Genomic DNA, 25,535 nt, shown 5'->3' with positions numbered 1-25,535 from the left:
AGACTGTGCTTACAGTGGAGAATATTTACGAACGAAGTGCAGACTGTGCTTACAGTGGAGAATATTTACGAACGAAGTGCAGACTGTGCTTACAGTGGAGAATATTTACGAACGAAGTGCAGACTGTGCTTACAGTGGAGAATATTTACGAACGAAGTGCAGACTGTGCTTACAGTGGAGAATATTTACGAACGAAGTGCAGACTGTGCTTACAGTGGAGAATATTTACGAACGAAGTGCAGACTGTGCTTACAGTGGAGAATTTTTTCCCACGAGAACGGAGTAAAAAAAAAAAACGTCAAAAAGCATATCTGATCGCTTATTGTTTTAGGTGAATGCTTTAAGTTAGCCGTCAATAAGGGAGAGGAGTCAGGGTCAGGTAGGGGTCAATGGAGTTTTATAGTGAAAATTCAGCTAATAGATAATAATCTGGTCCGTGGAAACCAACCATAATACAAAACATTAAGACGAATTTGAGCTAATGTTTTTCTAAAAAGCACGCATATGTGAGCTCCAGCTTTTAAATAAGTCCTTAAACGGCTCTCTACGATGTTCCAGTGCCCCATTAGCAGCGAAAGAAAAAAACAAAGAAAAAAAAAGGGATATGTAAGTGCTAAACAGTTTGAAGTAGGATTAGCTTGGGTTGAAGATCAAAACGAGAAGATACATTTTCAGGCCAAAATTTTCTATTACAAATCTCTAGGGAATCCCCATACTTCGATGTTACCAAGTACGATGTAAAATAATTTGAATAAAACGCGGTAGAAAGTGAGGTATAATTTACGTGTAGTTCTAATTCTGATTCCTGACCCAATTCAAATCCTTGTTGGGAGTGTCCTTCTTGCGTGTTGGGGGAGTTCAGGGAAAATCTGAATATCAAATATTGGGGGAGGTGGATTCTTCAATTCATAAAAAGAAGCACACACAAAACATTTAGATGCAAGCGGGATTAAATGTTACAATTATTTTTACTAGACCCTGAAGGATTACTAATGAACATATGTAAGAAAGTGATTGCAAACGAATGTCAAAATACAATGAAAAGGAGAAATCTAAAAAGGATAAAATGGATTCCTTTATTGAGAGTAAAGAAACAAAAAAAACCCAAGTGATATAAACTTCCGTCAAACAAATTAAAGCCAACTTAAAAAATATTGAAAGGTCGACATCGGAGCAGCAAAGCTAAATGAGTCTCCACAAAGCTAGACAATTTAAATAGTACGGTAGAAATATATATATATATATATATATATATATATATATATATATATATATATATATATATATATATATATATATATATGTATATAAATTAACAATGTGAAGGTCAGAAAAAAAATTGCTAAAACAAAGTAAAAAAGGGGGGAAATCTAAAAAGGGAAAGAACTACTTCCAATATCATTATCAGTTGAAAGTTCTTTCTCTTCAACAGCCAAAAGGAAGTTTTTGGCAAAAAATTGCATTTTTTTGGATATATTTTACATATTATTCACTAATATATGGCGTAATGAAACCATCCTTAATTCATAGTAAAAACAGTTGATTGTTATTTACAGGGCTGGGAGCTATGTCAGCATAAATGCTGAAATTGACAGGATTCCACCAAATTACTATTAAGAGCACTGCAACTATATGCACAAAAGGGAACGCTTCTAAGGACACTGTCTAGTGGGAAAAACTTTCGGTGTACACTCTTTTGAATATAGAGATTTACATTCAAATTCAACTGACCCTTAACCTTTAATTACAAGAAGAGACTCGGGAGAGTTCAAAATTTCTGAAAAGCGATATTTTTTGTCTCAGGAAGCGATTTTAGAAATTTTGGTGAATCAGAAAGCAAGTCGTCGACTTTAGGCTGTTAGATCTTTGTTAGAAGTTTCCGAAATGGAGTCGCGTACAATCTGCATGATGGAGCAATTGTAAATACTCACCAGAAATGGAAGGTTCAATCTCAGTGTAGATTTGACAACCAAAAAAGGAGGAGTGCTTCAACTATCCGCAAATTTCACAGGATTTGCTGTGTTTATTTAAAAGAACAATGGGTTCTCTGAAATATATCCAGAAGTTAACGTACAAAATTAAATTAGCTAGTTTTCCTTGAAATTAATTTTTCTTTTTAGAAGATTTCGGAGAAACTGTTTTTCCCAGGGTAGAACGAGAAATTCTAAAAATTCAGGGATAGTGGCAGCACGGCCTAAGAACTAAAAATCACTTTTTCAAGACATAAACTTAGTTTCGAAGGGAACACGGGAAAGTTTCAAAAAGTTCAAGGATAGTGGAAGCAGTGCATAGGGACCAAGAATCCACCATAAAACATATGAAATCATTTTCGGAGGAAAGACTGGATAACCCAAAAAAAAACGGGAACAGTGGAAGCACCGCATATGAGCTAGAAATACACCGTCCAAGATACGAAATAATTTTTCGAGGAAACACACGATAACCTCGAAAAAAATGGGAACGGTGGAAGTATTGCATAAAAACAAGAAATCAGCTGTTCAAGATATAAAATAAGTTTCCGGGGAAGTATGAGAAAAATTTTAAAATTCTGGCATTCTGGAAACACGACATAGAAGCCAGAAATCTGCCGTTCAAAATACTGAATTAGGAGGGAGCAGATATGGTAGGAATAACTTTAAAGGTTACTTACAGGGCAGCCATTGGGATGCATTCCAGGAATCCTCTGTAGCATGAAAAGGTCCCCTGGGGACAGCTGAGATCACCATGTTTATGATGAGGGTTATTTTCACAATCAAGTTCATCAGACCCATCATCACAGTCTTCTTCTCCATCACAAATGTTTGCATCGTGAACGCATGACAGTTTGTCATGACACAAGGTTGTTTCTTGAGGACAATCAGGGTGAATGAACGTCTTATAGGAGCGTGTGGTTGCAACTAGAATTATAATATGAAAAAAAGTTCTTATCATTTTATTTCATATAGTTAATATTAGTGAGTCAGCAAGAAATGGCGATTTTTTCTCATGTACGAGTTTTTTTTTTTAGCGCGTTTCTTTTTTTAACTATGAGTTGCTGAATATTTTTACAGGGACAAGTAGCAAACTTATCGCCCAACCTTGCTGCAGCAGGGATCGAAGCCCGCTGCATTTGACCCCTGGGTAAAGGAAAGCAGGCTCAAATATGCGGCAGCATATAACGAGAACCTCCAGTATTTTATTTTGGTATCCCCTTAAAACTACTTGACAGTCATTTTGAATATTTATTTATTTATTTATTATATTTTTCACCCACACGATACATAAAGTAAATATGGTGGAGTAAGAATAAATATAAAAAAGAAAACACAAAGAGAAAAACAAATGCACACACAAAATCAACGAAAAAAACGGATAATACGGTGGTAGAGGATAGGCACGCAGATAGGCAGAATTATTAGGGTTATTGTCACTATTTACTTAAGGGGAATTCAAACTGTCTATGAGAAACCAATGAATGAGGAGACTCGTTCCTCTTTGAAGATAATAAAATAAGGACAATCCAGTTTTACCATTGCAGTTATAACCCCCCCCCCCCCCCAGCACACCCCAAAAAATGTTAGTTCCATTTATTTCTGTATTCTCGTTTTTATTATCTTTATTTTGCAAAAACACAAAATAAAAGAATTGGCTTTTACCAAAACGCCACAATAAATATATTTGTTTCAATTCTTAGTTAAGTACCCAATTTGGTTAACCACCCTACCCAACTCTATCAAATTTATGAGATAATAAATCAATATAGCTGAAAAACAGAATAATTTATCTACTTTCCGAGAATTCCGGGCTGGTTTTGAATGAAATCATATGTTTAACTGGATATATGTGCACACAAATCTATTGCCACGTAGATGCTATTAAGGTAAAAGCAACATTAAATTAGCTTGGTAACATTGAGCAATACTGATAATATTAAAAATACACCTTACATGTATGATCCCAAGAAATTTAAAAGTAAAAATAAAGAAGAAAGTACTTTCTTAGCAATATTCTATATATGCACATATGGAAAATCCCTCTCTCCTCTAAGATTGGCCAGAAGGACTGTCCTGCCAACGATAAACTGACAAATAGCGACCAATATAGATACTTTATGTATATACCAATCTATATGTATATATGTATATATATATATATATATATATATATATATATATATGTATATATATATATATATATATATATATATATATATATATATATATATATATATATATATATATATATATATATATATATATATAGATATATATATAGAGAGAGAGAGAGAGAGAGAGAGAGAGGAAATAGCGACGAAGACCACACTGCCTTTCCATAACAAACAAATACAACGTAGAGACAATAGGGAAAATTTAAAGACAGTGGAAATTATTTCTGTAGATATTTCGGCCCTATGTCCAAGGGCCGTCTTCAGCACAATACAAGAATAAGAGAGAAACTATATATATATATAAAAGAACTTACATCAAATTGTGAGGATTAAAACTGAATAATTAAAAACACTTTTTAAAACTTTTTTTTTAAAATAGCCCTAGCATCCTTACTTCAACGAAGTTCAACCAGGACTGGCGAAAAGAATGAAATGAGAATATAAGCTCATTCAAACTGAAGAGAATAAAATGATTAGATGTAATTTCTTAAAGCTAATCTTGCTTGTTTAGCAACCTGTCTCAAAGGCCTTTTCATAGTTGGTTCAGTACTATTATAAATCGGTTTAGTAAAATATTTTGTTAGATCATTTTTAATTAAATTTGAGTATAAAGAATTTAGTGAGTATTCCCCCAAGTCCCTGTTCAAAGAAATATTATTATTTATTTTGAGATTAATTTCGATTGATTCTCGAACCACCTGTTTTATGGTAATGGATACCCCATTCCTTTTGTCAATAAAATAATTAACCGTAGAATAACAAGACATTCTTGTAAAATCGAAGAAGATACTTAACAATGTGAGGCTACTGATAAGCCCTCAAATATTGTCTATCTTCCGTATATCCCAAAGATCATAACAAAATTAAAAAATATTTGCACAAAAAATAATCTGTACGTAGTTTTTACTAATAATTTTAAAATCATCAATTTCTTAAATTCGGGTAAAGATAAGACCCCAGTTACTCGCCAAAGAGGGGTCTATCAAATACCATGTGATTGCGGAAAATACTATGTCGGCAGGACCCATCAGAATCTAGACAAACGGTTACAACAGCATAAAAATGACATAGACAAGGCCTTAATTTCAAATAGTTCCAACAACTCCTTTGATTCTGCTTTAGGTTGGCATATATTTAATAATCCGTCCCACATGATACTTTTTGAAAACTCTTCACTCATTAGTAATGATTTGGGAATAAAACAGGTGGTTCGAGAATCAATCGAAATTAATCTCAAAATAAATAATAATATTTCTTTGAACAGGGACTTAGGGGAATACTCACTAAATTCTTTATACTCAAATTTAATTAAAAATGATCTAACAAAATATTTTACTAAACCGATTTATAATAGTACTGAACCAACTACGAAAAGGCCTTTGAGACAGGCTGCTAAACAAGCAAGATTAGCTTTAAGAAATTGCATCTAATCATTTTATTCTCTTCAGTTTGAATGAGCTTATATTCTCATTTCATTCTTTTCGCCAGTCCTGGTTGAACTTCGTTGAAGTAAGGATGCTAGGGCTATTTTAAAAAAAAGTTTTAAAAAGTGTTTTTAATTATTCAGTTTTAATCCTCACAATTTGATGTAAGTTCTTTTATATATATATATATAGTTTCTCTCTTATTCTTGTATTGTGCTGAAGACGGCCCTTGGACATAGGGCCGAAATATCTACAGAAATAATTTCCATTGTCTTGAAATTTTCCCTATTGTCTCTACGTTGTATTTGTTTGACAGAGAGAGAGAGAGAGAGAGAGAGAGAGAGAGAGAGAGAGAAGAGAGAAAGAAAGAGAGAAAGAAAGAGAGAAAGAAAGAGAGAGAGAGAGAGAGAGAGAGAGAGAGAGAGAGAGAGAGAGAGAGAGAGTGAGCGAGAGAGAAAAAGGGGAACGGAGAGATAGTTCAATTATTTATAGGGAGGGATCATAATAATTTTTGATTTACCCAAGTCTTCACAATGTTTTTCGTCTGATCCATTAGGGCAATCTTCAAATCCATCACAGATAGCGTTGTGGGAAATACAAATTGAAGTGTCACCAGCGCAGTGTTCTTTGTCAAGAGGACAATCTAAAAAACACAGTCTTAAAGTGTTCAGAGGGTCAACTTGTAATACACTTATTTTAATTTCACAAGCTTGTGGGATAAAATTTAACTACGAAAATTGTCTAACACTTATATGCAAAAAAGTAAACTGGGATCTCATTCTATCTTATTCCTAGACAGACACATGGGGGAAAAACTCGTAAAAAATAATCACTAGCGAAAAATGTCCCAAAAACTCTATTTGGATATAGAGCACGAGTAGCTACCGAAAATTGGCCGATAAAATATTTGCTTCTCTATAGCAATGTGTAACCAAGTATTTTTTTTTCTCTCTTTTTTCCATTTATCAATCTTAACAGAATGGTTGTGGTTTATGGCTATGGTTATTTGTTCTGTTTGTTGAAGTACTTTTTATGGCACTTGGTATTTACCAAGTGCCATATAGCGATCGGGATTTCTGTCGGTCTGTCTGTGCCGCTTTTGCTAGTTTGGGCACTTCCAGATAAGCTAGGACGATGAAAGTTGGCAGGCGTATCAAGAACCAGACGAGGTTAAATTAGAAACAGTCTCTTCCCTGATCCGACCATCTGAGGGGGATTGACCGAACAAGAGTGTTGAGAAGGATTTTATTTTGCAATAGTACAAATGATTGTTCTTCAAAAAATGAGCACTTGGAATTTCAAACTTTAAAATTTTTGACCAAGTTTCTATGGATGATTTAAAAAAGAAAAAAGCTTAAAGAAAAAAAGGAGAACCCAAACAGAATAGAAAAAAAAGCGCGGAAAAGGATAGAGAAATGTGACAAATCAGGTTAGGAAGAGAATCAAAAGAGAGTTCAACGGGATCAAATCTACCAACCGTTAACATGGCTTCTATAGGAACACTCACTGAGCTTTCGCTCATAAATTTTAGTTGATTTCAAATTAAGCAAACATTTTAAAATGAATTAGAAATTTACTTTAAGTTTACAAAAACACTTTCAAAGACCACATATAAATTCAACGATAAAGAAAGTTTTACGCAAATTGACAGAAGGGGCATGAAACCGAGATCAGCACTTCTGTTTTTCACTAAATACGGGATACTACGGGATAACTTGCGGGTTACGTCTACGGGGAGACGTCTACATTCATGTAGATGACCAACGTCTACATTCCCAAAGAAACGTCTCATGGGATCACGGGATCATGGGGAGACGTCTACATTCCCAAAGAGACATCTCATGGGATAACAGGATCATGGGGAGACGTCTACATTCCCAAAGAGACGCCTCATAGGATTACAGGATCATGGGGAGACGTCTACATTACCGAGGAGACGTCTCATTGGATAACAGGATCATGGGGATGTCTATATTTCCGAAGAGACATCTCATGGGATCACAGGATCGTGGAGAGACGTCTGAATTCCCGAAGAGACGCCTCATGGGATCAAGGGATCATGGGAGGACGTCAACATTACCAAGGAGACGTCTCATGGGATAACGGGGTCATGGGGAGAATGTCTACATTGCAAATAATTTTCAGGTAATTAAACAGGGTCGTATACAATTTTTTTCGGAGCGGGGAGGGATTTTGTCCAAATTGGCTTTGACCAAATTTGTAATGCCCATGTCACTTGATGAAACCAATGACCTATGCCTTGGCATATGCTAAAGCATATCTAAATTCACAAATTAGAAAAAGTTTTAACATAAATTTATAAATTTTGCAAACAATTTCCAGGTAATTAAGCAGGATCGTATCGAGAATTTTTGTTCAGGGGGGGGATTTATGGAAATTGGCATTGACCCAATTTGTAATGCCCATGTCACTTGATGAAACCAATGACCTATGCCTTGACATATAACAAAGCATATCTAAATTCATAAATTAGAAAAAGTTATTACATAATGTTATAAATATTACAAACAATTTCCAGGTAACTAAGCAGGGTCGTATCCATTTTTTTTCGAGGGGGGCAAAAGGATTTTTATTCGGGGGAAGGTTACGGAAAACTTAAAAAACACATCAAAACTTGTTTTTATTCATTTTTGCTACGTTTTTACGAGTCAGACAAACATTTCAAGGGGGGGGGGGGTAGGGTTCAATCCCCTGCGGCCTTGTAATTGAGCTTACCTTTTGAACAAGTTACTTCTTCAGAATCTCCAAAGCAGTCATCCTGACCGTCACACATAAGCTTGAAATTGATACATTGCCATCCATTCTTACAGGCGTATTCGTCATCTGGAAAAAGGAGTTATATTAAAAGAGTTACAAAACCTAAAAAAAAATGTCATTTAGAAAATTTAAGTGTTTTCTGGAAGTATTGCTTCGAGGTTCCTTAGTATATGCACTATCTAGTCTTGCCACAAACAAACCTATATAGATTTTTACGTAGCAGGTCAAAGAATAATAAAAAGGTCTTGATTCAAAAAATTACTCTATATTTAAACTTCCAATCTAGGCCAATGTTGAATTACGCCTCTGTCACGTGATGCACATAAATAAAAGGATAAAGACCCTTCAGAGGCACTCCCGGCAAATTGGGCGGCGAATTGACGTGTTACTTGTTGGGTCTTTTTACAGGGACAGGTAGCAAGCTTGTCACACGACCTTGCAGGGGTAACTCTATCCCCTGGTCCCACATTACCAATGCACTTAAACGGGTTCAGATAATTACATGAGAAAAATGGTCATATATAAGCGAAAAAAAAAGACTTGCACAAACTATTAGGAGAGGATATTAGACCTTTTGTAGACGGAGGGGTTGCCTGAGGCCTCAAAATTGCGTTTTTTATAAGGAAGCTTTCGCCTTCTATGAGTTTTTTTTTTAGAAAAATATGGTAAGTTTTTACTCAAAAAATCAGAGGATCAAGATGGGTAGCAGCCTTCCTAGTACCCTCCTAGTACTTTTGATACTCCCTTTTTAATGACTAAAATCAATCCTTTCATATTCCTTTTCAATGTAATAATGGAACAAATGCATACATTTTACGATGTATACCTTAAATTATGTATTTTGTTCCAAGGCCTTTCTATGACAAACAAATGAAAGTTCAAATGGGGATAAATCCATTTATTAGACTGTCAAAATAGATGCAAAAGTCTGGATATTTCGACCAAATATACAGCGATCGTCATCAGCAGAAATACTAAAGCATCAAAATTCAATCTAACATGTAACTTTCTGTTCATTCACTAGATTTGTCTGAAATACTTCAAAACTCGGTTAATCCAAAGTCTTGAATTGTAAAAGGTAGCAAAATCTTCTTATTCTTCTAATTGCCAAAGGTATTTCTTTGCTTTTAATATTTAGTATTTTAGTTTGTTTTTAGTAACTCTCCCAAACAAATCTAGTGAATGAACCAGAAGTAATTATTCTGTTTTATATAAAATATGTTAGTTTTAATTTTAATGCTTTAGTATTTCTGCTGATGACAATTACTGAATATATGATCAAAATATGCTTCCAAATTCTTCCAAACAAGTAATTCTTCCAAACAAATCTAGTGAATGAACCAGAAGTAATTATTCTATTTTATATAAAACATGTTAATTTTAATTCTAATGCTTTAGTATTTCTGCTGATGACGATTACTGAATATATGATCAAAATATGCTTCCAAATTCTTCCAAACAAGTAATTCTTCCAAACAAATCTAGTGAATGAACCAGAAGTAATTATTCTATTTTATATAAAACATGTTAATTTTAATTCTAATGCTTTAGTATTTCTGCTGATGACGATTACTGAATATATGATCAAAATATACTTCTAAATTCTTCCAAACAAGTAATTCTTTCAAACAGATCTAGTGAATGAACCAGAAGTAATTATTCTATTTTATATAAAACATGTTAATTTTAATTCTAATGCTTTAGTATTTCTGCTGATGACGATTACTGAATATATGATCAAAATATGCTTCCAAATTCTTCCAAACAAGTAATTCTTCCAAACAAATCTAGTGAATGAACCAGAAGTAATTATTCTATTTTATATAAAACATGTTAATTTTAATTCTAATGCTTTAGTATTTCTGCTGATGACGATTACTGAATATATGATCAAAATATGCTTCCAAATTCTTCCAAACAAGTAATTCTTTCAAAAAGATCTAGTGAATGAACCAGAAGTAATTATTCTGTTTTATATAAAATATGTTAGTTTTAATTTTAATGCTTTAGTATTTCTGCTATCGACGATTGCTGTATATATGGTCAAAATATGCAGACTTTTGTATATGTTTTCACAGTCTAATAAATGGAATGGGTTTGAACTTTTATTTGTTCAAAACGCACATGCCATCAATAATGACATTGACGCTTTCAACAGCTTGCAGAACATTTAATTGCTTATCTTTTATCTTATATTACTATCTTATTATCTTTTATCTTATCTTTTATCTAGTTTATCTTTTAATTACTTAATAATTTATCTTTTGCCAGTCTTGCTAAAACTAGTTGTAAAAGTAATTGGTAGCTCACACGAAAGACAATAATTCAGCCTTAGAGCACTAAGAACTGTATAGTAAGGAACCTTACCTTGCAGCACCTACCCACTCTCAAGTTATATAGGGGGATCCCCCTATACCCAAAAAAGGGGCATCCGTAAGGCTGGAGGGGTAGGTAGCTGAGCCTCCTAGATTATTTGCCCCTCCATTAGATTTGAATTATATTTTTTTCATCAGAAAATGCCTTTTTTGGTGTAGGCCTATTTATTGAAAAGAACGACAAGATGATCCCTCCTAAATTTTGAATAGTACATTTTGCCCCTCTCCATGATTAGCAACAGAGATTGACACAGAATCTCCAAATAGACCGAAAGAGCAGAACAAAAATGCTAAATGGGAAAAAGATCTCCCAAATTTCGGTTCCTTACGGAGGAGGATAATGTTGCTCCCAGGAAAAGTGCCGACGTGTTGACAAGGATAAAACAGGATTTTCTGTGGCTATGGAATAAAAGTTTACACATAATTCCCAAATAGACTCTTCGAAAAAGCGGAACATATTATACAAAAGTGCAAAGTGAAAATCAGACAATTTTTTTTCACAGGAAGCATTGACTAGGATTAAACTGAAAATTGATTAATGAAGATTGCACAGAATCCCTCAATAGAATATTCGAAAGAACAGAACAAATTGCGCAAAAGTGCAAAAAATCTCAAAAATCTTGGTTCTTTTCTGAATAGGATAATTTTTCTCGCAGGAAAAGTGCTGACGCGTTGATAAGGATTTAGCTGAAGTTATTGTTGCTATGCAATAGAAGGTTGCACATAATCCCTAAATAGACTATTCGACAGAGCGGATAAATTCTGCAAAAGTGTAAAAATCAACAAATTTTTAGTTCCTTACTGATTATAGTTTTTATCCCAGAAAAAGTATTGTCGTGCTGACAAAGGTTGAACTGAATTATCTGTAGCAAAGCAATAGAAAGGCACGGAGAATATCCAAGAAGCTATTCGAAAGAATGGAACAAACTCGGCTAAATTGCAAAAATCGTCAAAATTTTGGTCCCTTACCAAATAGTATAACTTTTCTGCCAAATCACACCTTCTTTTTCCGAACAAAAATCATTTTCTCCAAGTAAGTTTTAACATCAAATCATCCTTGAAATGAGTCAACGAGTTAAGTAAACAAGCAAGTTGAGTGAATTAGTGCGAGTTTTCTGGAATCATTTTATTTCTAAATCTGCCAGAAGGTGTTGTCAGATTAGATTATTGGAAGCAAAAGACAACAGTGGTCAATCATGGTTCCGAAGCATAGGCGCTCCAAAAGCAGGTGGAGAATTATATGTTTCCCAGAGAAATTATTTATGGGTTATTTTGGGTACCAGTCTGACTGACCGGATTTCAAACAGTGAGCTGTTCCCCAAATATGGTTCAATCCCACTTGCTAGTGCTATAATGAGAGAAAGGTTGAGATGACTAGTACAAGTTCTGCAGATAAAATATGACCGATTGCAAAATATCGTTCTTGTCGGCCAGTCATTTATGGCCAAACAAAAGCAGGTCGTCCCAAAATAAATTGGGAAGAGGCCGTAAGAAGAACAAAACAGAAATTAGAACTTCTTGGGAGAGTGTAAAGAGGGAGGCTTTAAATGGAGTGCGATAGAGGAGCATGCGTAGCTTTGTTGGCCTCAGACAACTTCATACTGCAGTGAGTTGTAGGGGATAGGAACTAAAGTTGTGTCCTAAGTGGACCTTCAAAGGGCACTGGATTAGGGAAGTTGTACCTAAGAAGAATAAAGAAGGAGTCCTTAAATTGAAGTCATCTGTTAATCACTATATTTTAACAGGAGTGATCGTCATATGTCGATCAATCGCTTGGTGATCATCGATCAATGTCGTCGATCATCGATCAATGTCGTGTCGATCAATCTTATCAGAGGAAAATCCTCGTGATTGGAACATGAGGGCGAAGTATCCTGCTGCTCGAAAAGTCACTTTAAGAGAAACGTGGTCGAACATTTTGAATGGTTCTTTTCTAATGCTTCACAGCCCAGTTTATGAAATAATTTTTAATAACTTTTTTTTTGCAGACAGAAAAGTGAAAACAAATGCAAGTGGTAGGATAAATGTATGAATTGTGAGATAGTTTTTCGCTTTTAGGAAAAGTGCCTAGGTCTTGACTTGAATTAAACTGCATTTTCTGTTGCAAGTGGATTACAGCATCCCCGAATAGATCATCGTATAAGCATGAACAAACTTTTTCAGATAGAGTTTCAAGTTAAACTCGCTGGTAAAAATCTAACAAATAGTAAATTGAAAAACTCGGCGGAATTTCATTTGTATCATTGGAAAATTCTTCAGGTCATTAATTGTTGGTTGTTTTACTTTTTCCTTATCATTTGCTTTATTTTTTAGGATATAATTCATTTATATTCTATTAACTAAAATAAAATATAAAAATACTTATATATATACATATAAAAATTTATATTTTTAATTTAATTAAATAAATTAAAGATTTCTTACAATTAGCTGTTTATAACTCCTTGTTGTCATTATTACATTGGTAAGTTTTCAAATCACCAATTCTATATTTGCTTAATTTTTGCGATATGTTATGTATATTGAGTGAAAAAATCAAGTTAATTAATTAATCATTTTTAAAAACCAAAGAAAACTTTATGACTTAGAAATCCTATGCATGTGCTTTCTTTTTTAAGCTAGCAGTCCTTAATGATAAAATAAAAAAAATTATGTTTTTTAAATGAAAGTAAGGAGCGACATTAAAACTTAAAGCGAACAGAAATTACTCCGTATATGAAAGGGGCTTTTCCTTCTCAACGTCCCACTCTTTACGCTAAAGTTTGACTCTTTCTCTTAACTCTACATTTTAAAACAGTAAAAAAAAACTTTAGCGTAAAGAGCGGGGCGTTGAGAAGGAAAAGCCCCTTTCATATACGGAGTAATTTCTGTTCGTTTTAAGTTTTAATGTTGCTCCTTACTTTCATTTAAAAAACTTGTTTTTTTTATTTAATTTCTGAACGTTTTTGAATCAATGCATATTTTGATTTTGGCTCTCCGCAGAGGAATAATTAAAACGAAATTTGTATATTAATTTTTTTTGGCTAAATGGCTTTCTCATAATTTTGATCGAATAATTTTGAGAAAAAAAAGCGGGGGAGGAAGCCTAGTTGCCCTCCGATTTTCGGTTAATTAAAAAGGCAACTAGAACTTTTAATTTTTTACGAATCTTTTTATAAGTAAAAGATATACGTAACTTATAAATTAGCTTACATAAAAAACTTTTGTATTCTTATGTTTTTATTACATATATGAGGGGGTTCGCCCCCTCGTCAGTACCTCGCTCTTTACATTAAAGCTTAAATTGTGTCCCAATTCATTAAGAATGACCCATGAATCACAAAAGCCGCAGAATAAATAGTTGACATTACTAAAAATATTTTAGCGTAAAGAACGAGGTATCAGGAGGAGGTGAGCCCCTCATATGGGTAATAATTTCTGTTCGTTTTAAGTTTTAATGCTGCTGCTTACTTCCAGGTGAAACAAACTTTTTCATTGTTTTTTTTAAGTAATACTAGTAAATCCTGCGCTCCCTTCATGAAAAATTTCTTCCCCAATGACAAATTCCTCGATTGAAAGTTCCCCCAGCATATCCCCCTCTTCTCAAACCCTACCTCCAACCAAAAAATCCTCCTGAAAACGCCTGTACACTTCCCAATAACCATTACTATATGTAAGCACTGGTCAAAGTTTTGAACTTGTAACCCCTCCCACGGGGACTGTGGGGGAGTAAGTCGTCCCCAAAGACATAGTTATAAGGTTTTTCGACTACGCTGAATAAAATGGCTATCTCAGAATTTTGATCCGTTGACTTTGGAAGATTAATCAGCGTGGGAGGGGGCCTAGGTGCTCTCCAATTTTTTGGTCACTTAAAAAGGGCACTAGAACTTTTCATTTCCGTTAGAATGAGCCCTCTCGTAACATTCCAGGACAACTGGGTCGATACGATCACCCCTGAAAAAAAAAAAAAAAAAAAAAAAAAAAACACGCATCCGTGATCTGCCTTCTGGCAAAAAATATAAAATTCCACATTTCTGTATATAGGAGCTTGAAACTTCTACAGTAGGGTTCTCTGATACGCTGAATCTGATGGTGTGGTTTTTGTTAAGATTCTGTGGCTTTTAGGGGGCGTTTCCCCCTATTTTCTAAAATAACGCACATTTTCTCAGGCTCGTAACTTTTGATGGGTAAGACTAAACTTGATGATACTTATATATTTAAAATCAGCATTAAAATGCGATTCTTTCGATGTAGCTATTGGTACGAAAATTCCATTTTTTAGACTTTTGGTTACTATTGAGCCGGGTCGCTCCTTACTGTTCGTTACCAAGAACTGTTTGAAAATGATTTCTTTTTTTACTTTTCATTTTTATTCGATTTTTTTTTATAAATTAACTTCTTTAGATCCGAAAAAAAAAATTATGCCCCGAAAAAATTTTACGCATGCAGTATCTTTGTTCATGAATTTTTAGTGAATTTTGTTTCTTTTTGTGAAATTTTAAAGTGCTTTATATTTACATTTAATTGAATAAATTATTCATTTAAATCCTAAAAAAATTAAGACCTTCAATTCTTAAAAGTCCTATCTGTTCAAGTTTCTTTTTTACCGACAGCGGTCCTTTTCATCAGAATGGTCCATGTCGTCGTACTCGACTATTTGTCTTAATCCTAAGGTTTATTCATTTTCCCGACATTTCATATTTATGCTTTGTTGATGAAAATGGACTAATTTATTCAAATCCCAAAAATTTTTTTTTTAAATCCTTAGAAATCCTATCCATGCAATTTCTCTCTTCATGATAGCGGCCTTTTCGTCAGAATGGTCCATACCATCAAATTCGTATGATTTTTTTTTTTAATCCTAAAATCGGTTCAATTTTTTGATATTTTATATTTATGCTTTGTTAATCAAAATATATTAGTTCTTTTTAACCCTAAAAAGAAATTTTAAAATCTTTGGTAATCCTACACGTTCAGTTTCTCCCTTTACGATATTGGCTCTTTCGTCAAAATGGTCCACGCTGTCGAACTCGTATGGTTATTTTTCTTAATCCTAAACTCTGTTTATTTTTCCCATATTTCATATTTATGCTTTGCTGATGAAAATGAATCAATTTACCCTAAAAAGAAAAATCTGAAATCCTTATAATTCCTACCTGTGCAGTTATTTTTCTTAATCCTAAACTCTATTTTTCCCATACTCGTATGGCTCGTATGAACTCGTATGGTTATTTTTCTTAATCCTAAACTCTGTTTATTTTTCCCATATTTCATATTTATGCTTTGCTGATGAAAATGAATTAATTTACCCTAAAAAAAAAAAAAAATCTGAAATCCTTATAATTCCTACCTGTGCAGTAATTTTTCTTAATCCTAAACTCTGTTTATTTTTTCCATATTTCATATTTATGCTTTGCTGATGAAAATGAATTAATTTATCTAAACCCTAAAAAGAAAAATCTAAACTCCTTAAAATTCCTACCTGTGCAGTTATTTTTCTTAATCCTTAACTCTGTTTATTTTTCCATCATTTCATATTTATTTTGCTGATGAAACTGAATTAATTTATCTAAACACTAAAAAGAAAAATCTAAAATACTCAAAATTCCTACCTGTGCAGTTTTTTTTCTTAATCCTAAACTGTGTTTATTTTTTCCACATTTCATATTTAAGTTTTGCTGATGAAAATGAATTAATTTATCTAAACGCTGAAAAGAAAAATCTGAAATCCTTAAAATTCCTACCTGTGCAGTTTTTCTTTTCTCGATAGCAGTCTTTTTCGTCCGAGTGGTCCATACAGTCGTATTCACCATCACAAACATCTTTCTTTCGTATACATTCATTATTATGACAAAGATAAAGACTGGGATCAACACAGTCAGATTCACAGTTTAATTCATCTGAGTTGTCTGCACAGTCTCTTAATCCATCACATCTAGAAAGTATAGAGAAAGTGTGTCTTAAAATTAATACATATATTAGAGTATACACAATTAATTCCAGGGCCAAGTACAGCGAAGGGGGCTAGAGAGGGCAAGGGGACAAGTACCCTGAGCGGCACGCCCATGGGGGGGGCAAAACAAGGAAAAATTGTAGTATAGAGAAAGTGTGTGTTAAAATTAATACATATATATTAAACTAAATACAGTTCTTTCCCGAAACGAGTCTAGGAGGGCCTAGAGAGGGCAAGGAGGCAAGTACCCGAGCAGCACGACTAGGAGGCAGTAAAACAAGCTTCATTTGTAGTATAGAGACATTGTTTGTTACAATTAATAAACAAATTATACTATGCACACTTCTTTCCAGGGCTGGGTCCAGGGGGGAGCTACAGGGGGAAAAGTGTCTGGGCGGTAAGCCCAGGGAGCAGCAAAACAAGCCTAAAATTGTAATATTTTTGGGGCAAAACTATAATATTTACAGCATTAATGATGTGGCAGGGGGCGGCAAATTCTAAATTTTTGACCCCCCCCCCAATGTTTTCCGACTCATAAAAACGTAACAAAATGGATAACAAAAATTTTTGATGCGTTTTTAAGCGTTTTTTATAACAAGTTTTTTAAATTTTTGAGTTTTTTAAATTTTTTTGTGTTAAAGCAATTTTTAAGCAGTTTTTAAGTATTTTTTTTTAGCCATAAGTTTTTAATCTTAGTTCTTATGTTTTTAGTTCAGTGACATAAGTTTTCTTTGATTTTTCACCCATGTTTTATTTATGTTTTTTTTAATTAGACGCCCGCTACTACAAAAAGAATATTCCGCAATACCTTTTTGATTAAAAACTGAATTCCTCATTTTTGTTGTAAAGTTCCCATGTAACCAATTTGACCAATCAAATTTCATTTTCATTGCCCATAATTCAGGAAACTAATAACATTACCATGAACTTCGGTGGATTGAACCCTACGTTTAACGCAAAGGTATCTTAACAATAACCGTTAACGTTTCGTCCCGTAGGACCGGGACAGAACTACCTGAGTCTATAACTTCATATACCCATATTAAATTACAATATAACCATAGGCTACCAGCAGGATGATATAAAACAGGGTATAAATACTAAAATACTGGGCATAAAACATAATTTTTCAACAAACTCGATTTTCGGATCATACCTAACTAATATATGAGTGGCTAGTAAGTTTGAGTCATTTCCATAGCTTGTAGTTCGTTTGACACATTGAAACTTCCAGGCTATCTTTCTTGCAGCAGTCAGGCAACCCATAATAATAATATATGTCGTATCTTTTATTGGCTACTTTTCATTTTTCTGCCATTGAAAGTTACTATACCAAATTATAAGATTTTTAGACAAATTTTAAGAATTTCAACCAAAAAATAGGTTCAATAAATAATTTGTTATTAACGACCATATCTACAAAAAAAACTGATTTCGGTCATATATCTAGCCATTCACTAGAAAACTTTTTTTCTTCAGTTCTCTCCTCTCGCAAAAAAAAAAAAAAAAAAAAAAAAAAAAAAAAAAAAAAAAAAAAAAAAAAAAAAAAAAAAAAAAAAAAAAAAAAAAAAAAAAAAAATCCAAGTTCTGTTTCAACCAAGACCATTGACTAAGGGGAAATTTTAGCCAATGAGTTGATTTTCATCTAAATCAAAATTTTTTTTTACATTTATAAAAAAGGAACATGAGCCTAATAAAATCTTATCTTTCCTAAATCAATTCATAAATATACATAAAAAAAGACAGGAATCAGCCAACCTTTCGTATCGATGTATGCAATCTCCATCTCCACATTGAAACATTCCAGGTTCACAGTCAATCTTCACACATAATCTTAGGTCTTTAGAAAGGGTCATTCCTACAGGACACTCGCATACATGCCTGCCATCTAATACTGGGATGCAAAAATGGGAACAACCAGAAGCACCACAACTCTTAGAAACATTGTTCAAGGACGGTGACCGAGAATGAATCAATGCCAATCTCCTGATGGTGTCCATGGAATTCTTAGACTCTTCTTCTTCACCTAAAAAAAATCAACTCCAGAAAAATTTGTTTTTCTCCCCCTCCCTCCATTTTCCCAAATGAGATATATATCCAGAATCTACGAGTCTAAGTAAAAAGGCGCATTTTTACGCTCAGAAGGTTTTTTGGGGAGGTTCTTTGGACCAAACCTGAGACAGACAAGGTATGAAGATATATATGTAAAAAAGAAGAATCCACTCACAAAAAAAAAACAACAAGGTGATTTTTATTATCCCAGTTATATTTCTTTATTTGGAAGAACATATTTAATTTAAGCGTTAAAATGCTTTGTAGTAAAGTTCACGAAGTTAGTAATATATATAATATGACAATAGTCAAAGTTCTAATGGCTATCTGCCTATCTTGGTGAAGTTGTAAGGTTAACTAGTATTCCAGAGCTGTTGCCATACAAAAAAGGATACGGCACTAGACTTCTTAAAATCTGAATCGGCGGTGGTGATCTCCCTCTTAAGTTGCCACACAAAAGACAGAACAATATTATCTGAAGCTTAAAAGGTGTTCTTTTTCCTTTAATCCCACCTTCTTTATTCTCAATCTCTAAGTGGCACTAGATTTTAAATTTCTGAACAGATATAAAAACATAACCTTAAATGTCCCCCTAATTTTATTTCTGCTTTAAATGTTATTATTTATTACAGCTTTACTTTTATTTTAAAATAACAGCCAAAGAGTTACTTCAAACTAATGCAATTCTACAAAACTGATTTCACCTCCAAAAATATACCAGACCACAAAGAGGATGTCCTCCCAGCTTAGGAGGCCCCGCTATTATAAGTTAAATATCAATAAAGTAAAACAATTGATGCATTAATGAAAAAAATTTATCATTCAATTTCAAATTTACTTAATCTAACGATTAAATAATACAAAAACTTAAACATCCCCTCGAGGCCAAGGCCAGTAGAGAAAACTATAATATATAATTTGGAAATATGGAATAATAACAATAAACAAACAAAACCAATGATGGCACTTGACTTGTCGATTTTTATAACCAAATAACAGCAGCTAATATTTACATTCAGCTCTTTTCTTACCGCAAAGACAAAGAAGGAAGAAAGAAAACTACAATTAATTTCCACACCTGAGGGGATTTACCGCACTGAGATCAGACTCAAGATCAAGTGTTACCAAGCAGAGAACCATCCAACTTCACCAACCCAGGAAACACATATGTACATAAAATACACATTTATCTAATTATCTATTTCCTCACCGTCTCCACAAAACTTTTTAAGTTCTTTAAAGTCCCTATCGTTCTTTTTGGGGCAGCGATTTCTATGCTCTAGCAGCGGGTATACCAACTGAATAATCTGATCGAGTAGTAAGCGTCTTTGGAACACCCAGTAGCTTGTCTCTCGTATCTGCCGATCAAACACTATACAATTTTTTTAGAAAGTGTTTAGGAAGCAGCCGATGTAGAAAACGGAGAACAAAAGTAGCGCTGGCAGAGAGGTACAATTTAGATACCAATACAGTTATGAAAACTCCTATCTTGCCCATGAGAAGCTTTTGATACAGAACTCTGAACTTGGTGCCTCCTCTAAGCCCGCGCCCCGACGCATAGATCGTACTACAACACCATAGGCAGGAACGCAATTTTGTTGTGTTTCAATTTTTATTGGTATCTAAGCTGTGAATTGCTCCGACTTTTAGATTCAGACTGCCAGTTTCCTGTCTCCAGCCGCTAGCATCGCTACCGCGCACTGTGTCCCAAAAATAAATCGAGTTTTCATAACTGTATTGGTATCTAAGCTGTGCAGAGAAGTGACCATCTTGTGGAGGTAAACCAAACGTAATTGAGAAGCTGACCTTGAAACAATACTGTTCACTCACACTATATTTTTAAAACAGGATTTACACATGGAATGCAACACTATATAAAAATATCGAGAATGAGTTTGTATAAATTCTTTTTTTTTGTTCAGATGATTATGGAGACGTTTTTGCCTGATCTCGTCACCAAATTCTGGACCCTATAGTGGGTTTCTGCAGCTAAAATCAAAATCCGGGCCTCGTATTATCAAGCAGAGATCAATCTTATTGCATCACCACAGGCCAATTTGAATCATTAAATGCAGGAGCTACATGTGTGTTGGACTCAATTGTGCAGAGACTCAACTATTGTGTGGGACTCAACTATTATTACTTCCGTTATGAAATGAACGCATGGGAAATTTGTTATGTTTTTCCAATATTTTTCTTAATTTTTTGTTTTTTATACTTTTTCCCTTTTTGTTTTGATTACGAGTTCTCAATGTTTTTAATAGTTAAGTGTACGCAATCACCAAGCAACAAGTGTTTTTCTAATTTTTTCTGAGGGGCTACTAGTATTTTTACTTATGTTTACTTTTGTTTGAAATATACTAAATTAAATTGAATAAAACCATACCTAAATAATTTGCATCACAATTATCAATAAATGAAGAAAGGAATACAGCCAAAAAATTTATTAACGAATGAGGGAAGTGGGGTAAAGCATGTGATACAGTAATGAGTTGACGCAAAAGATTGAGGATTGGAAATATTTCGCCAAATGAGGAAAATTATACAGTAATTAAAATAAGTCAGAAAGCTTTCGAATATAAGACGCAACACATTTTAAAGAAATTTCACTTTACGTGGTTTCGGCTGTCGTGACGTGCCCACCCGGAGGATAACATGAAAAAAAAAACATTAACAAGCCTGCCACTGCCCTCATGAACAGAGTGCAATAGTGACCAGCACAAATATGTACTAACCGATATGTACATATGTACTAATATGTACTAATATGTACTAATATGTACTAACCGATATGTACATATGTACTAATATGTACTAATATGTACTAATATGTACTAACCGATATATCAAGACCGATATGGAACCCCTACGCGGCTTCCATCGTGGGACTTATTGTTGTTACGGATTATCCCCCCCCCCCCCCCGAGACTAAAAATAGATTCACGTGGCAAAAAAAAGTCCCAAAACTTCTGAGCACCAGGGAAATCTATCAAAGTTTGGGTTTTGCAGTAAAGTACTAGTAAAGCACAATGGAAAACATTTCACCATAAAAGGAGGTATATGATGCAATATGAAGCTCAAAAGGAGCACTTTAAGCCAGCATTTTCAATTTTCGCGGAAATCCCTCCGTATTAAATACAGGGGGTGGGTGGTGGATGGGAGTGGAGACGATCCTAACTCCACCCTAATTTGCAGTAAAATATATATTATAAATGTTGATTTTATTTTTCAAGTCCTGTGTCACACATTTTAAATAAAAATAAATCCAGCATACTAAAATATCGAGCTTCAAAAAAAAAAAAAAAAACGATTACAGTCCCTTTGGAGTATATTTCTGTGTGTTTGAGGGGGGGACTTTTGTTAAGATAACACCTAAAACTTCCAGTATACGAATATTGTGGTTACAGCAGTACTTGCAATACATAAAGAGCATACTACGGCCAATAGTGCAGAGATTTTGAAAACAGGTTTTTATATGAACTGTCTGTGGAAGTATATTTCCAATTTGACTTTTGTTGAAACAGTAATCTCCATTCATGTTTAACCGACCCGAAACTTGAAATTACTTAATCTAAACTAATGGTCAAAAAAGCAGTTACTTTATAAATAAGTGTATGTAAGCACCAATATTTCCATGTTTTGAGTAAAAGTTTTGTTTTAAATTAACTGGATTATTAACTCAGTTGACATTGTTGTAACAATTGTGTAACAAATGTTGAGTTAACAGAAATGTTATCTCAACATTTTCTGGTATTTTATAGATTTGCAAAATTTAGCTCCTCCAATATTGACTGTCTCTAGGCTACAGTCTACACAAATATACAGTGGAGTCCTGTTTTACTTACTATAATTTACTTTATAAACGATCCTAAATCCTGAATTTTAGACCCATTCTAAAACTGATTGATATTGGATAGATCTTGGTAACACAAGACCCGAAGTTAGAACTCATCAAATACCCCGAATTTTATCCCCGTGGCGAGATTGTCATTTCTACATTTTTACAAAATCATTTCTACAACATTCCAAACGAAAAGGTGAGGGAAATACTTTATACTTTACTTTTTGAAGACAGTTGGATTTTGTTTTCTGCAGAAGTTTTATTTTAATTTTAGTGTATTATTTGCTCAATATTTACAACAATTTTACAAAGTTTAAAGATTTAAAGAGGCACAAGCAGAGACTGTACAATCCTGTATTATTTATATATTATGTATTAATCCTGTAGCAATTTTATAAAGTTTAAAGATTAAATGAGGCACAAGCAGAGACTGTATAATCCTGTAACAACCCTGTATTATCTACTCAATATTTACAACAATTTTACAAAGTTTAAAGATTTAATGAACTCACAAGAAGAGACTGAATAATCCTGCATATATATGGCATAGGAATATTTTATTGATAAAATCGTGTTCTATTTACCATAATTCAGCTTAGAAATACTCCTAATTCCTGTATTTTCAGTCCATTCCAAAATAGGTGACCTTGAAGAAACCCAATAGAGAAACTTATGTGATGCAACAATTGATTCAGGGTTGTTCAAATTCTTTCGAATGTCATCAACTTGGCCAGTGTGTATGTTTACACTTTGGATCTAAAAAAAGCAAGGAATTAAAATTTGTATGTTTTACAAAATGTTATGTTGTGTATTAGTATATTTTGTGTATTACAGGTATTGTTTATATTACTTTTAATAGTATAAGACAGTAATAATATTATATTAAACAATGTATAATTATATGAACTTACTTTAAAATTTAATTATAATACAATGAATTATTTTTATAACATAATTGTAGTGTATTATGTTATAGTAATAATAGTGTATCATTTTAAGGTAACGTGCTTATTACTTTCCTCTGGCCCCGAGAAACAGACAAGTTTCATTTTTTTAGAGTGTGGACTCATCCGTGTTCCCTACGTTGGCATTAAAAAACTAGTTTTGGGTAGAATAAAAATTTAGGAGCTCTAAGCAATTCCCAAAGAAAAAAGTTTTCTTGTGCTGTCCGTTAAGAGACAGATTTAGTAAACCATGTTCCTTTTCTATCTTTAATGACAGATTCTGCTTGATTTTTTCTTTCTCAATTCTGTTTTATGCAAAAACTCTCTTTTTCGTTTTTTAGTAATCTATTATAGTAATCAATTAATCTATTAGTAATCTATTACTAGTAGATCTATTACTATAATCTATACTAGTAATATCTATTACTATAATATATATTCTAATATAGATATAATCTATTACTAGTAATAGATTATATCTAATACTATATCTAATACTATGTATAATCTATTACTAGTAAAATAATCTATTATTAGTAATCTATTTTTAGTATCTATTATAAGAAAAACATTGTTTTCGAAACAAAGCCAAATTTCATTTAAATAGCATCTCTTCTTTTCGAGCTTAACAGGTTTTCGTGATTTTCGAGCTTAAACTGGTTAAGGGTAGAATGGAAATGGTACTTATAGACATTGAAAATTTCCAAAACCAAGAGAGAATTCTAATACAGTCTGTTGAGAAATAAGGACAGACACTAACCAATTAGGTTTCTTATTGGAAGTTAATAGAGATTGTGCTCAATACGTTTTTAGTCAATTCTGTTTAGTAGAAAAACTTGCTGTTTTTTTATTCCGTTCTTTAATTGTCTAGTTCAAAATATAGGTGAAATTCATTTTAATGTTATTCCCTCATTTTCAACGGTATGTCTTTAAAATTGTTTTCGTAGAATAGAAACTACACTCGCTTAACTGCTGAATAATTCCTAAAGCGAAAAATCGGTTCTTATTATCGGTTTGTGAGTTCAAAAACCAGGAGAGCGGTTAGTGACTTTTACTTATTATCCTAACTTATTAAAAAAAGATATGATGTATCATTTTTAATTCTTTGTAAGTTGATAAACGAATTCTATGAACAATTTACTTGTTCGGAACGATATTAAAGTCAGGTTAGTAGAAGTATCCTCCTTCATTTTTAAAAGCAGAATTCTTTGGTATATTGTAAATAATCAGTAGACAGCCTTATTCGCTAAAAAGATAAAACCCATCCTTAGAATTAAATCAAAACACAAAAACCGGTAGAATTTGATAGAGAACCTTGCAAAAAACTGAAAAAATGTATAAATATTAATAAATGTCCAAAAAAGAGAAACAACTAAACTTTATAAATAAAGCTATTATAAACTAGATTACATTGAAGAAATAAATATAAAGAAATAAAAAAAGATGAGATAAAAAAAAAATAAAAAGATAATGAAAACACGAACGTAGTATAAAGAAATAGAAAAACGAAAAGAATTCACAAGTGATAAACTATTGCTGGTGTTTTTTCTTTTAATAAACCCGACAAGGGAATCAAACCCATTACAAGTTAGAGAAATTGCTATATTATGCTGCGTATGGCCATTGTATCACAATACAGCAGAAATACACAACATAATATAGCGTATAATACATAGCCCTATTGGCCATATAGATTCGATAACCCTATCAAAACCCACAAGTACATAGTAAATATGTCTTTTAATAGCTGCATCTAGCCTAATACTTTATCGGATCGAATAGGCTTTATTGACTCGAGAGAGCTAGAAACATAAAGGAGCTAATCGAACACATACAATACATACACTACACTAATCACAATACACTAATCGAACACAGTTAAAATACACCATTTAGCCCAATAATTTATCGGATCGAATAAGCTTTATTGACTCGAGAGAGCTAGAAACATAAAGGAACTAATCGAACACTCACAACACATACACTAGTCACAATATACTAAACGAACACAGATAAAATACACCATCTAGCCCAATAATTTA

At 33.2% G+C, this 25,535-nt stretch overlaps 1 protein-coding gene across 2 annotated transcripts in view; it reads right to left on the bottom strand.

Moving 5' to 3' along the window:
- Nucleotides 1–25,535, bottom strand: part of LOC136041082 (vitellogenin receptor Yl-like) — a gene marked incomplete at its 3' end in the record, with an annotated part of 238,165 nt that overhangs the window by 55,731 nt on the left and 156,899 nt on the right. For both annotated transcript variants that reach the window (XM_065725635.1, XM_065725636.1), the window contains 6 exon segments: nt 2,651–2,897; nt 6,092–6,214; nt 8,308–8,415; nt 16,448–16,638; nt 18,415–18,682; nt 23,134–23,305. In XM_065725635.1, coding sequence (XP_065581707.1) covers nt 2,651–2,897; nt 6,092–6,214; nt 8,308–8,415; nt 16,448–16,638; nt 18,415–18,682; nt 23,134–23,305 — 1,109 coding nt within the window.

The sequence above is a fragment of the Artemia franciscana genome, chromosome 21 (genome assembly GCF_032884065.1).
Source record: "Artemia franciscana chromosome 21, ASM3288406v1, whole genome shotgun sequence".
NCBI classification, from domain to species: domain Eukaryota; kingdom Metazoa; phylum Arthropoda; class Branchiopoda; order Anostraca; family Artemiidae; genus Artemia; species Artemia franciscana.
This window is presented reverse-complemented; position numbering and strand designations above follow the sequence as displayed.